The sequence below is a fragment of the Triplophysa dalaica genome, chromosome 13 (assembly GCF_015846415.1).
Source record: "Triplophysa dalaica isolate WHDGS20190420 chromosome 13, ASM1584641v1, whole genome shotgun sequence".
Lineage (NCBI taxonomy): Eukaryota > Metazoa > Chordata > Actinopteri > Cypriniformes > Nemacheilidae > Triplophysa > Triplophysa dalaica.
In genome coordinates this window covers 16,382,735-16,395,625 of record NC_079554.1, presented here as the reverse complement: position 1 = coordinate 16,395,625, position 12,891 = coordinate 16,382,735, and the positions used below count along the sequence as shown (strand labels likewise).

General features: G+C 39.4%; 1 protein-coding gene across 3 annotated transcripts in view; it reads right to left on the bottom strand.

The window, feature by feature from the left end:
* Positions 1–12,891, bottom strand: part of pde4dip (phosphodiesterase 4D interacting protein) — a 58,570-nt gene that overhangs the window by 5,536 nt on the left and 40,143 nt on the right. For all 3 annotated transcript variants that reach the window (XM_056763900.1, XM_056763901.1, XM_056763899.1), the window contains 11 exons: positions 11,833–11,951; positions 9,384–9,553; positions 9,148–9,280; positions 8,493–8,664; positions 8,290–8,415; positions 7,350–7,780; positions 6,597–6,834; positions 6,426–6,480; positions 1,382–1,626; positions 1,139–1,282; positions 716–919 (listed from right to left, as the gene is read on the bottom strand). In XM_056763900.1, coding sequence (XP_056619878.1) covers positions 716–919; positions 1,139–1,282; positions 1,382–1,626; positions 6,426–6,480; positions 6,597–6,834; positions 7,350–7,780; positions 8,290–8,415; positions 8,493–8,664; positions 9,148–9,280; positions 9,384–9,553; positions 11,833–11,951 — 2,037 coding nt within the window. The remainder of the gene's footprint in view (positions 1–715; positions 920–1,138; positions 1,283–1,381; positions 1,627–6,425; positions 6,481–6,596; positions 6,835–7,349; positions 7,781–8,289; positions 8,416–8,492; positions 8,665–9,147; positions 9,281–9,383; positions 9,554–11,832; positions 11,952–12,891) is intronic.

Genomic DNA, 12,891 nt, shown 5'->3' with positions numbered 1-12,891 from the left:
AGGCAATGTTTTAGTAAGAATTCAACACCTCAAAGTCTTTGTACATGAGACCCCAGGTTCCAAAACAATTGTACTTGCATATACATTCGGGCAGTCTAAGTCAAACATACCACGAACTGATGTAGATTTGTGGGATTGTGGTAACACGAGGCGTTTCAAGCAGGTCTGCGTGAGCATTCGCTTGTAGGTAGAATGCATCTTTTGTTCAGACACTTAAATATTTTCAACTTTACATGTCTAATACATGCATGGGCAACTTATAACACACCAAAGACACAGAAAACACGTATTCGCGCCATGTGACCCCTTTAAAGAAGAATTCATGCAAAAACCTGCATATCTCTCTTTCCTCTGGAACACCAAAAAATATTTTATTAGTTTTGAGTCCATACAATGGAAGTCATTGGGGCCAATGTTGTTTGGTTACCAACTTTCTTCAAAATATCTTTTTTTGTGTGTTCTGCAGAAGAAACTAAGTCATAAATGTTTGAAATGATTTGAGGGTGAATAAATGTTGGAAGACTTTTCATTTTGGGATGACTCTTTAAACTTCAGTTCTTGTTAAAACACAACACAAAGTCACAATCAAAGTTTTATGAATTTTCAGATAACCTCTGTGAAACCCTACTATCATGCACAAATGTGTTTCACTGCAAAACATACTCATTTACAGTGTTAGTCATTCTGAGCTCCACACATTCAAATGCACGCTCACTGTTTGCAAGCTGCCTCTGGAGCGTTTGAAGCTCTTGATGGACCTCTGCCAGTGAGAAACCCCCACCGTAATGGTGACGGATTCTCAAGGGATGAGTATGAGGGTCAAACACAGGTGGACAGGACATTTGAGTTGGGAGGTTGAGGGGACAGTGGGGAGAATAGGAGAAAGAAAGGGAGGTGGACACAGTTCCAGTCGAAAGGCCTGATGGGAGAAGACAGAAGATGGGAGAGCTACAGATTTTTCATGAAATGAGAAGTTCAGATACTAGAGCTGGTCTGAAACACCCTAAAAGAAAATAATTTGCTTAATAAAATTAAGATTTTTAGTTATACAATTGCTTTATATGTTAATGAGTGATGCTTAAAAGCTACATTTGTATAAACTGTGAGTAATCTGTTCTTTGATGACCTCCAACTCTACCTGTCTGTGCTTGGGTTTCCATTGGCCTGTGTGGTGTGCAGTGCATGCTGGGACAAGTGCTGGATGACTGACGGCTGTGAGAGGAAGTAATGGATGGGGCATTGGATGGTTGTAATGAAGCTTGGCCTCTATGACTACGTGAGTCTGAAAAAGAAACAGATGGAGGATGAAAAGATGAATGTTGGTTGTGATGCTAACCTGAAAATAGATGAACAAAAAAAGAATAAAAACACAAAATTAAACCTGTGGCACTCCCTGTTGAGCCCTCTTGGCCATATTCACTGGCAGCATCCAGTTCAGAGCACAACTCTAGATCCTCATTGGTTGAGCCGTGGTCATCTGACACGAAAGAGGTCCTGTCTGATTGGTCGGTGGCCTCGGACAAGGCGTTGCTGCTGACGGGTGTATCTGAACGTGGCTGTTGCTGGTCGAGGTTAGAGCGCAGCGACTCGATGAGTTTGTCTTTCTGTTGTAGCTCCTTGCTCAACCTGAGAAAACACACATGACAACAAATGCAACATTATGATAAAGCTAACATTGAAAGGTGACTTTTCATCAAATGTGTCTTAACAGAAACAAATGTGGGCACAAAAACCAGTGACATTTACTCACTCACTTATTTCTGAGCTCGCTGCACCTGGATACACCTGAGGTTGTACGTAAATGCAAATGTGAACCTTAGTCTGTGTTTGGCACATGTTCACAGTGCATGTTCCAGCGTGCAGTGCATTAGTCTAATTTTGTAGCCAAAAGCTGGATTAATTAGGAGGACCTGTTTTGTTCTGTCGGAGCTGAAGCCAGAACACAAAAGGGGACAAGTGTCTGTCATCTGACTCATATGTGTTTTTCCCCACACTTTTCTCTTACTAACACAGACACATGCAATCTGAGATTTCCTTCATTTAATATAAAATTAAAGGAGCAGTGTGGAGATTTTAGCAGCATCTGGTGGTGAGATGTGAATTGCAACCAACGGCACACTACACCCCTCCATTTCGAAGCACTATGGTGGCTGACACAGAACTAGGATGTGGTCATGTTTTCGCTACTTTCACGAAGGAGAAAACGTTTTTACGAAACGTGCTCTGTATAGCAGTTTGTCTGTTTAGGGCTACTGTAGAAATAACATGGCGAATTCTATTCAAGGGGACCCGCGGTGTATGTAGATAGAAATAGCTCATTCTAAGAAAAACAGAACGCTCCATTATGTTCTTTATACACATCTGAAGACATAGCTATGTATATTATATCGCATTTCTGTCCAAAAAATGACACAGCAAAATTAATAAAGACATAACATTATGTCTTCTGGTGTCTTCAATACAAGCAAATCAGTGCTGTCGAATCGATTTATCGCAATTCTGATTACAAAATAAAAGTTTCTGTTAATATATATAAAAACACAAACATACATATTAAAGTATATATTATGATATCTTTATATATTAATTCATAATAATTACGAGTTAAACGTAATATTTGACAGCATTAAAATATGTGGCAGTGACCATGTAAGACCAGATTTTTTAAAAACAACATGTTCTTCTCAACATGTGCATTCTCAAATTATACTGAGATAAAATGTATTTATCTCAGCATGTTTTTGCAATTTGGAAAATATAGAAGATTTTGTTTAGCAGTTATAGACATTTATATTTTTGGATTATAACAAATATCAATAACAAAAAATCGACATACATTACCATACACTATACACAAATAATCTGCTCCTCCTATTCCACACACAGCAATTTATACAACTTTCCCAGGAGTTTGTTGTCTTAAATACTAAAAACTACTACTTGAAACATCCTTATTGACTTTACAAATGCTTACTTCTCCATCTGTCTGTGCATTGTTCTTCTTTCCCTTTCTGTTTGTTTCTTTAAAATAGCCAGTTCTCTCTTCTGCACCTGCCATTCCCACAATGAGAAGGAGTAGAGCGACTCGCGGTATATGGGGCTGTTTTTGGACAGCATGGACCTCCACAGCGGGGCCATGGTCCCACGTCCCACCTGACTACCTGCACTCTCCCGTGACTCGGTTATAGCCACTTCATCTTTACTCGCCGTACTCACGGACAACTGGGGAACGCAGAGCAGCAGGTCGGGGGCCGCCGAAACGGCCACCGTTGTAGAGTCTGTCAGTTGCGTCTCCGTGGTAACTGGACCATGATCATTCACATGATGAAAACTGGGGGTTTGCCCAGATCGAGAGTAGTGGTGGGGGAGGAGTCGGGAATCTCCAGCAGGCAATCGGACAGAGAGCAACGCAAATCCCTAGATTACACAAACCGCTGATGCCGAAACAGATCTGTTATTCCCAGCCCTAACAAAGAGTTGTACATACACATACGTAATAAATAACCTGTAGCAACTCTTGTGATATCCAGCATGGTTTTGACCAAAGTTTTTCTCCTTTTTAGGATGACAAGAATAATCCAACACTTTTGTTAGGAGTAAAGAAATTGTAAAGAAACACAAAACACTGCTGTTGAATGTTCAGGGTGTTCTTTCTTTCTAGAAAACAGTCCCTTTGGACTTAAAAGAGGAAAAGGCTTATCAGAGTGTCTTCCTGAAACGTAACGTCCTTCCCCACGAGCTTCTAAACACAGCAAACTACTGTGAAGAGCGTGTCTTGGTCCTTGCCGTTGGGCTGATCTGTTCCTCTATGCATAAATGAGGGACTTCAATCAAAAGAGACACATCCATCCTCCGGTTATTAAACACAAAGCATGTTCAACCTTTTACAATGTTATGAAAGCAGTCAAGAAAAAAATCAAAAAAGGACAAAAATAGAACATTTCTGTACGGTTGGATTCTTTAAAAAAAAGACATTATGACAATTTTAAGCCATATACCATTAAAGGCGTCTAAACAAAAACAATTACATTTAATATTTATATTCTGGTAAAAAAAAAAAAAAAGATACATTCTAAATATTATTAGAACATCCTTATTGACAATGAAAGTTAAATTATTAAATGAAAGTTTAATAAAGAAAAAAATCAAATAATAGTTCTGATGAGGCAAAGATACATCCTGTTGTACTATATCATATCCATTCGATGTACGAATGGCAAAATGCAAAACAAAAAAAACGGGGGAATCCTCTTCCACGTTCTGAGATTCCGTGTCCCTCCTGTTTTGGCGTTCAGTCGCAATTTTCTTTCACATGGTCTGTCACGCTGTCCTCTCCTTCTTCCATCCATTCTCCTTACTCTCTTTTTCTCCCATGTACCTCTCTCTTCAGCTGCCTCTGACCCATTTCACTCCTAAGGTTGTATTAACTTAACCTGATTAGCATTGAAGTCAACACCCAATCCAAAGCCCTGTGCTCACAGCTCGGCGACCAACCATGTGACGCCTCCGTCCCAGGGCAAACGTTCAGGGCAGGACAGAAAGACACATTAAACCAATGCAAATCTCCTCCGTTTTTTACTCAATTACAAGCTCTGACTAAATGAGCCGATGGGCGACAAAATAAGGTTAAGTCCAGCCATGCATCTGGTTGGCCATCTGTGCACTTGTACTCTCTCGGTTTCGTCGTACGAAAGTGCGTTCTCTCAGAAAGAAACAGAGAGGTTTTTCCAGGAGATTTGGAAACAGCAGAAAAGGTGGTTGCCAGCTTGAGACCTTACATTATGATGGAGATTCATGTGTAAATAAGGAATGGAGGTGGCGATGTATATTCTCAGATCAACTTTAATAAAAGCCATTGAGAAGATAATACGTATATAGTGATGATGAACACAAAAATATCTTCAGCCATTCCATCCAACAATTTACTCATTCCGAGCTCTGGATGACTCCAGCTCCTTCCAGACACGTCACAAGAAAAGCTCAAGGATTCCACCAATGAAAATAATTTTGAGAATAATCTTCATCTGGTGTGAACATCTGCTGTGAACTCATGTTAAGCCAAATATAGTGGTACAAAACTACATACAGCAGCAGTAAAGAGAATATGTTCTTGTTTGCTTCCTTTAGTATCGGTACAAATACCACCATTACCTGTCTCTCCGTTCAATACAAAAACGATGACACTGTTCTCCCAAAGATTGTTCAGAGCACAAATCTTCCCCGCTCAAGCGTGCATGCTGACTGCCTCCCGACACAACAGCCTAGAAAAAATGGGTCATATCCTACTGGGGATCTGAGGGGGATGGTGGGTGGTAATGAAAGCATGAACTCCCTTAAAATGTCCCATGCGTTCTATACTTTCAAGAGACTATAGCCCTAGAACCAGCGGTGACATTATGTAGCAAACTTCTGACAGTTCACATTAGCATTAGCTTCTAGCATCGCTCAAATTGCCCTGCAGGCAAAGTCAAATAAGTGAACTTCACAGCTCACACGTCTTGAAAAGACAGGAAAAAGCATTTTTCTTCAGTGCAATGACAAAAATAAAGTATCAAACTAAGTGAAAAAATTATGAAAGACGTTTTATCATAACTAACTTGTGTGACTTCTTTTGTGCAAATATTCTCAAGGTGATTTTTAGTATGAAAGCTATGAAAGTTCACACATGGTCACTATAGTCAGTGATGGCCAAGAACTGTTTGGTAACAAGCCTTCTTACCAATATCTTTACGTGTTCATCAGAACAAAGAAATGTATACAGATTTGGAATCTCGAGGCTGAGTAAATGATGACAGAATTTTTACTTTTGGTTGAACTGTCCCTTTAATGACCAGTGATACAAAACGTATAAAGCAAGAACATTGACCTGAGCATGTTTCATTACTGAAATGAACTCATATATTGATCAACAATTCTCTATCGCTTTATTTCTCCCTGAACTCTCTGTATTTCTGTTAAATGACTAAATGTTAATGTAACAGTAGCAAACAGACTGAATGTTTCCATGATGCTTACTAGGTGAAAAACTCATCCAGCTGTTGTCCAAGTCAATAAGACACCACAAGGCTTGTTCAATCAAACAGACCAAAAATACACAAAATACTTGTAATATAGGTCTTCATAATAAAAACAATGATTCTGAGTCAAACCAAATTGCAGAGACAATGCTCAGATAAAGTTACTTTAAGTGGAAACGCAGCACAGTACAGTAGTAAGTCAATAAAAACTAAAGATCAACAAATCAATATGGCCTATATGCTGTGGTCATCATGTTCTGGATGAATTGGCAACAGACAGCAAATCCTATTCAGTTCTGAACGGGTATAATGACAAACTGTGATCAATAATGTCTTACGGCTGATTGAAAAGAAAATGAGAGCTGTTTGTGGGTCTGTGTGTGTATGTGTTTGTGTTCAGTCAACTACCGTATTGCAAGCAGCTCATGGCCTGACTTATCATCTGGAAGTTCCGAGTGATCACCTGTATCAATAAAATAATAAAAAACAATGTTATTGTTCAAGGGAAAAAAAGCCACATTTATTGTTAATGAATACAGGCAAGAATCAGCTTCTGTGTCAGTAAGTGTCAGTACTTACGACCGCTGATCCTGGTGCTGATTCTCTGGGTGAGCGAGATGCTCTGAGACAGCTGGTCTCTGAAGCTCTGGCCCATGTAGTAGTCAATGTCATTGGAACGCAGGAGCTCCTCAAAGACCTTGGTGGTGTCCCCTAGGTGCTGAGTCAGAATATGGCATACGCCACGGCCCTCTCGCATCTTCTGCCGTAGGTGAGACAGCTCACGGGCCTGCGCTTGAATCAACGTGTCAAACTTGCTAAATGGAGGTGAGAGAAACAAGCATTTATGTATTCATCTAGTTTACATCTTGGTCACATGACCTCCCTTAAACGAAAGAGTTCTCTCAAAAATACAAATTCTGCCATTATTTAGCCACTCTTTTGTTACTTTTTAGGTTTTATTTAAGACCTCCTCTATCGTAACTCTTAAACCTAGTATATGGTTTCATAAATTGATGTTGTCATTTGATAGAATTTTCATTTCTGGGTGAACTATCAAAAGCTACTCAACGTCTTGTCATTTCAAACCTGTATGACTTTCTTGCTTCTGCAGAACACAAAAGAAGATATTTTGATGAATGTTGGTAACAGAAAACCATTTGTGTCCATAGAATAGTCCAACGGTTTTCGGCCTCCAACATTATTCAAAATGTCTTCTTTTGTGTTCTGCAGAAGAAAGAAAGACATACAGTTTCGAAATGACGAGAACGTGAGTAAATCATTTTTTGTTTGAACTGTCCCTTTAATGGTGATATATTTCAGTAAACACCCACCTGGCCAGTTTCCAGTTTTGCCATCTTCCGCATGACCTTCGCTCTTACTCAGCTGCTCTTCCAATGATGTCACGCGAGACACCAGCTCCTGCAGCTCTCGGCCCTGCTTGGGCTGGCGGGGAGAGGACCCAAAGCCGTCTGACGACTGCCAGCCCTCGTCCTCCTCAGCTGTACTCTGTGCCTCAAAGTTCTCAGAGCCCCAGTTGACCTTACGGGGAGTGCTACCCGGGGTGTGATCACGCCTTTGGGCTTGCAAGGTACGGATCAGAGCTTGAGATCGCGAGAGCTGACTGCGCAGGTCCTCCACCAACTGCTGCAGGTGGCTCACATCCTGCTCCGTCTTCCCAGAATTCAGTGAGGTGGGAGCCCCCCACCAATGAGAGCTCCCGTCACGATAGGACAGAGATGTGCACAGCTCCAGGTCATCAAACTCTGCAGTGGAAAAAAAACATTTTAGCATTAATGATTTGGATATGACTAATTCATTTTTTATGTTAATTGTATGCACAAATTAAAATTATGGTTTAAATAAGCTTTATTGTAATAAATAAAAACCAATGTTATCAGTGCATGCAATTTCTTCTTAAAGGGATAGTTCACCCAAAAATGAAAATTCTGTCATCACTCACCGTCAGGTTGTTCCAAACTGTATACATTTTTAAGATAATTGTAAGAATGTTACTAACCAAACAGATCTCATTCCCCGTTTACTGCTATAGTAGGGGAAATAAATACTATAGGAGTTAATGGGGGATGAAATCTGTTTGGTTTTTGACATTCTTCCAAATTTCTCCCTTTGTGTTTAGCGGAAAATTTTTTTTATACAGGTTTAGAACAATCTGAGATTGAGTAAATCATGATAGAATTGTCATTCTTCGGTGTACTATCCCATTAATTAATACCCCTGTAAAATGTTTACGCCCCCTAGTGGTCACACCAACCAAAGTCTCCTGGGCTGCAGGCATCTTCTCTCTCTGCCTCATTCTCACTGCGACCACACGTCTCATAGCCCAGATCCTGGATGTCCACCTGGATCTGTTTATTATCCTGCTTTACTGTTGATTCAGCTAAACAAAACAAACAGGAAGTTTAGGAACCGAGTGTGTGCAGGTGTGGTTTTGCCAGTTTTGTCTGTGTTACTCACTAAGCAGCTCTCTGTAGTCTTTGAGTTGCTCGGCTTGAGCTTGAACCGTTGCTTCCGACACCATGAGTCTCTCCTGAAGCTCCCTGGTGTCCTGCTGCAACTGTTTAAGGTTGGACTTCAGACGTACTGTCTGGTCTTTTAATAGATCCTTTCTAGCTGTAGATCTATTAGACTGAAACACAAACATAAAGAGTCAAAAATGTAAACCACTAGTAAAACAGGTTATATTTAAAACATATGAATACATCTAATTATTATTATCAGCATGCCAATTTAACGGTTGTATAACAAATAATTCATGAATCTTCAATCATGATCTTAAAGGGACAGTTCACCCCAAAATAAAAATGATGTCATTATTTACTCACCCATCATTTAGTTGTTCTAATTCGGTATAAATTACTTTGTTCTGATGAACACAGAGAAAGACATTTTGAAGAATGCTTCACCACTGACTACCATAATAGAAAAATGACAAGGGTCATCATCATTGCCCCAGAACGATTTTCTTTCTTACATTCTTCAAAATATCTTCTTTTGTGTTCAACAGAACAAAGACATTTATACAGATTTGGAACAACTTAAGGGTGAGCCGAATCTTCATTTTTGGGAGTCCAGTTCCTTTAATTCAAGTATCGTCATGAGGCCAACATACCTCTTTACCAGCTGCCCCATCAAGAACATCAGACCCATCTGGTATGATCTTCTGTCCATCCCTCTCAGATTCTCCACTGATCACCACACTCCTGAGCTCCTTGTTCTCAGAATGTAGAGTCAACAATGCCTGCCTATTTTTAGGAAGTATCACAATATTTAGGCATGTTGTTATTCTTTGCTTTATTGCCTATAAGCACAGCGTTTTGTACTTGTTCAGTAAGTGAACAACTGCACCTCATCTGAGATAGAGAGGAGAAGCCGCTCTTCTCCAGCTGGGACTTGAGCTCCATCAGTTCTCTTTCTACGGCCCTCTTCTGCTCCACCAGCAGCATGACCTCGGCCAACCCCTGACCCTCAACTACAGCATCCTGACAGCCCCTAAGACCTCTGTGCTGATCACAACTCTGCGAAAGATGGGGAATATCATTATACAATATATACAATTGTATAGTGTACGGTTATTGATTTAGCGGACACTTTTATCCAAAGTGTAGTATTGCATGCATAATAGCTTCGTGTAGTTTAACAAAAAGTGTTGCATACTGTGGTGTAGAAAAGTGTAGAGCAGTACTGTATATCTTGGTAGAACAAAGCATTTAGCATTACAGACGTATACAGTGCAATACAGCAGAGTTTAGTAAAGTGTAATATAAAACATTAAATAGTATAAAAGCATAGTAACTATTTTTTAAAGGCCCAGTGTATTTGTAATTTAGAGCATCTAGTGTTGAGGTAGCAAATTGCAACCAACGTCTCAATCCACCCCTCCTTTTTGAAGCACTCCACTGGCTGACACAAGTATAAGATGTTCTCAAGTTTTCGTGTCTTTGAGATAATGTATTTATTCTGTAGAGAAGTTTGCACGTTTAGGGATAATGTAGAAACAACATGATGTTGAATTCCATGCAAGCACCAGGGATGCAACCTCATGTGAAAAAAGGTGACAATGATGCGAGACCCCCCAATGCTAAAGAAACTTATCTTTTCACATTTGCTAGAATCCATGACACCATCTATGTAAACAAGATATCCAGGTTCTTAAGGAAAAATTAGGCCGAAGACATTAAAGATAAAGCAGTAGATTTATTTTTACATGGTGTACTTTTATCCCTGTGTGCATCAAATCAATGTTTGCTTTGTGTGTTTGCTGCAAAAGGTTCATTTTTTAAATTCATTTTTAAATTCATGATTACGACCGTGTGTGTATATATTATGTAGAAATAATACAACAATTATTACAATTTGTATTTCATAATATTCAATGCAAATAATCAAAATAGTCCATGGTCTGCAAAAAGTGTCTAGGATAGACAATCACATGAAGAGTTCATTTGCAAAACCAATATTTTTGATCAAAACCAACTCATATTTTTATTGTTGTTATTGTGTTACTTGTCCGTATCAATTGGGTAATTTTAATTCAATCAAAACAACCCAAAGTTTAAATGATATTACTTGGAATGCACAAGAAAAATGACTAAAAAACTGAGTTATGTTTTTTTGCAAAACGACCTCTTCGCGTTTGTCATGAGTCTGCCTCACCATGTCATGTCTATTCTTGGTCTTGTGGCAGATTCATGGCGATGCCTCAGGTTTTATGTGGAGGGATTTTGAACCTTTCGGCCTTCTATACTCTCTCTCCGGTCCTCGTCTCTGTTCCCGCCATATCGTTTCCTTGTTAACTTTCCCTGAGTGTTTCATCATCCACACCTGCCACTTGTTTATTATCCTTTGTCTGTCTCCCTATATAAGATCCCCATGTCCATTGTCCTGTTCGTTGCACTTGTATTTATACTTAACCGTGACTTCATGCTTCAAGTTCATGTCTTCGTGGTCTTGCTAACGTTACCTTGTCTTACCTACCCTGTATGATTTTTGCCGTGTTTGGATTTTCTTATCATTTAGTCGTGTCGTTTAATTGGTAAGTTCTGGTTTTTGTTTCTTGTTTTCAGTTTGTCTTGTTAGTTATGTCCGTGCTAACCCCATCGTGGGATTTAGTTTTGTTCGTGTTTAATAAAGTTTTGTGTTACCCAGTTCCGCTGCCTGCACGTGGGTTCTCTCTTCACGTAAACCGTGTCAACGTTAACTTCAAGGTGATCAGTTTAATTCACACAACAGGATGCCTGTAATCGCGCACGTTTTTTTACACAACAGGGCTTCTCCATAAATGCGATGATTGCGGTTGTCACAGTGTGTTTCCCCATATTGTGTTCCTTGAGTCCGCTCATTCCTTTCAAGGCAAAGAAAACAAGCGAGCATTTACCTGTTGCTTAGTGACGGTTGTGTTGAAGTATGTCAGAAACGCGCAGGTTTTGCGCAATCCCACTACATCTATATTCCGCGATCCTGTCCAAAGACTCGCAGACCCCCATTTGCAAAAGCTTATCGGATTCAGACGAATTACAATAATGACCCATTTTGGATCCAAAACGGCGGGTTTCGCCGAAAGGTTTGCATCCCTGAGACCAGCGGTGTAACTTATGTATAAAGAAAGTTCATTCTGGTACTAAAAACGCAGCGCGTCTTTATACACCCCTGAATCCGTAATACTTGTATTGCATTTCTTGATCTTTAAAAAAATTACACACTGTTGGACCTTTAACTTGTGTTTGCCGATGTGAAATAATGATCAAAAGTACATGGTTTGATTCAGTAAAGTCTAGTAAACAGCCGACCATCCTACCTGCATGTTGAGCAAAGACTGCGCAGTCAGTTTGGAGCGCTCTTCATCTTCGGCACTATCCGCAAACTCACTGTTGCATTCTTCATCCTCCTCCTCCTCTCCATCATCTGAAGTGAAACCTGGTGTAAAAGCGTTGCACAGTCAGTACAGAGACACAACTAAAGGCATTTACACAAAGACACTGTGCACTGACTGTTGCATGCATCGCTATTGAGACTCTAGTGAATACTTTAACGAGGCACATCACAGCACGCTTCACTCTGAGTAGGTTTATTTCTAAAACTTATTCACAAAGTCTTCTTTTCTAAACCAAACTAATCCAGGATCATTTTGACTCTTTGACCAAACGATTTTGCAGGCAAGCATGTGCACAAAAGATGCAGAAGTAAATAAACACAAATGTTCAGAGAGACAGTGACTGTCTTTGACTGGTGAGTCAAAATTATTGTATGAAATAATGTCTTAATAGGACTCTGTATGCGTTTGTACTGGAAGCTAAATTGAAAATTCAGTGTATTAAGTTTTCCCCTGGCCATATAAGAGAAACAGAGGTTCGAAAATGAGATGTATGACAATTAGTCATGAATAGGCTTGTCCTGAAATATCTAAATTCATATTAAATTAATTTATCACGTATACCGCATCTATGACATTCCTTCCACAATGTTGGACCTACTGTACTGTATATGACAAAATGGGATGCTAAATTTGAGCATGCTTAAATTGGGATGCTGTCCAATGAGATATAAGTATTACTGAATATCAAAACAGCAGCATTTATAGATGGTTTCATTGGATGCACGTGATGGCCCGAAGTTAACATCCAGTGTATGTTTGGTTATAATATAACAATTTATTTTATATTAATATTTAATTGTATTAATTAATTGATTTGGAATTAAGCTACTGCTGAAACCATCTATCTAGAGGAAACTGCACTCTGTACTAGTAACCAACCAATGCATTTATCCATGAAATGCAAAGTACTTATAATTTAATGTCATAGGTTTCTAATAAGCTTTAAGAAGCTTTAGGAGTGCTTTTTGTTTCTGGCTGGTG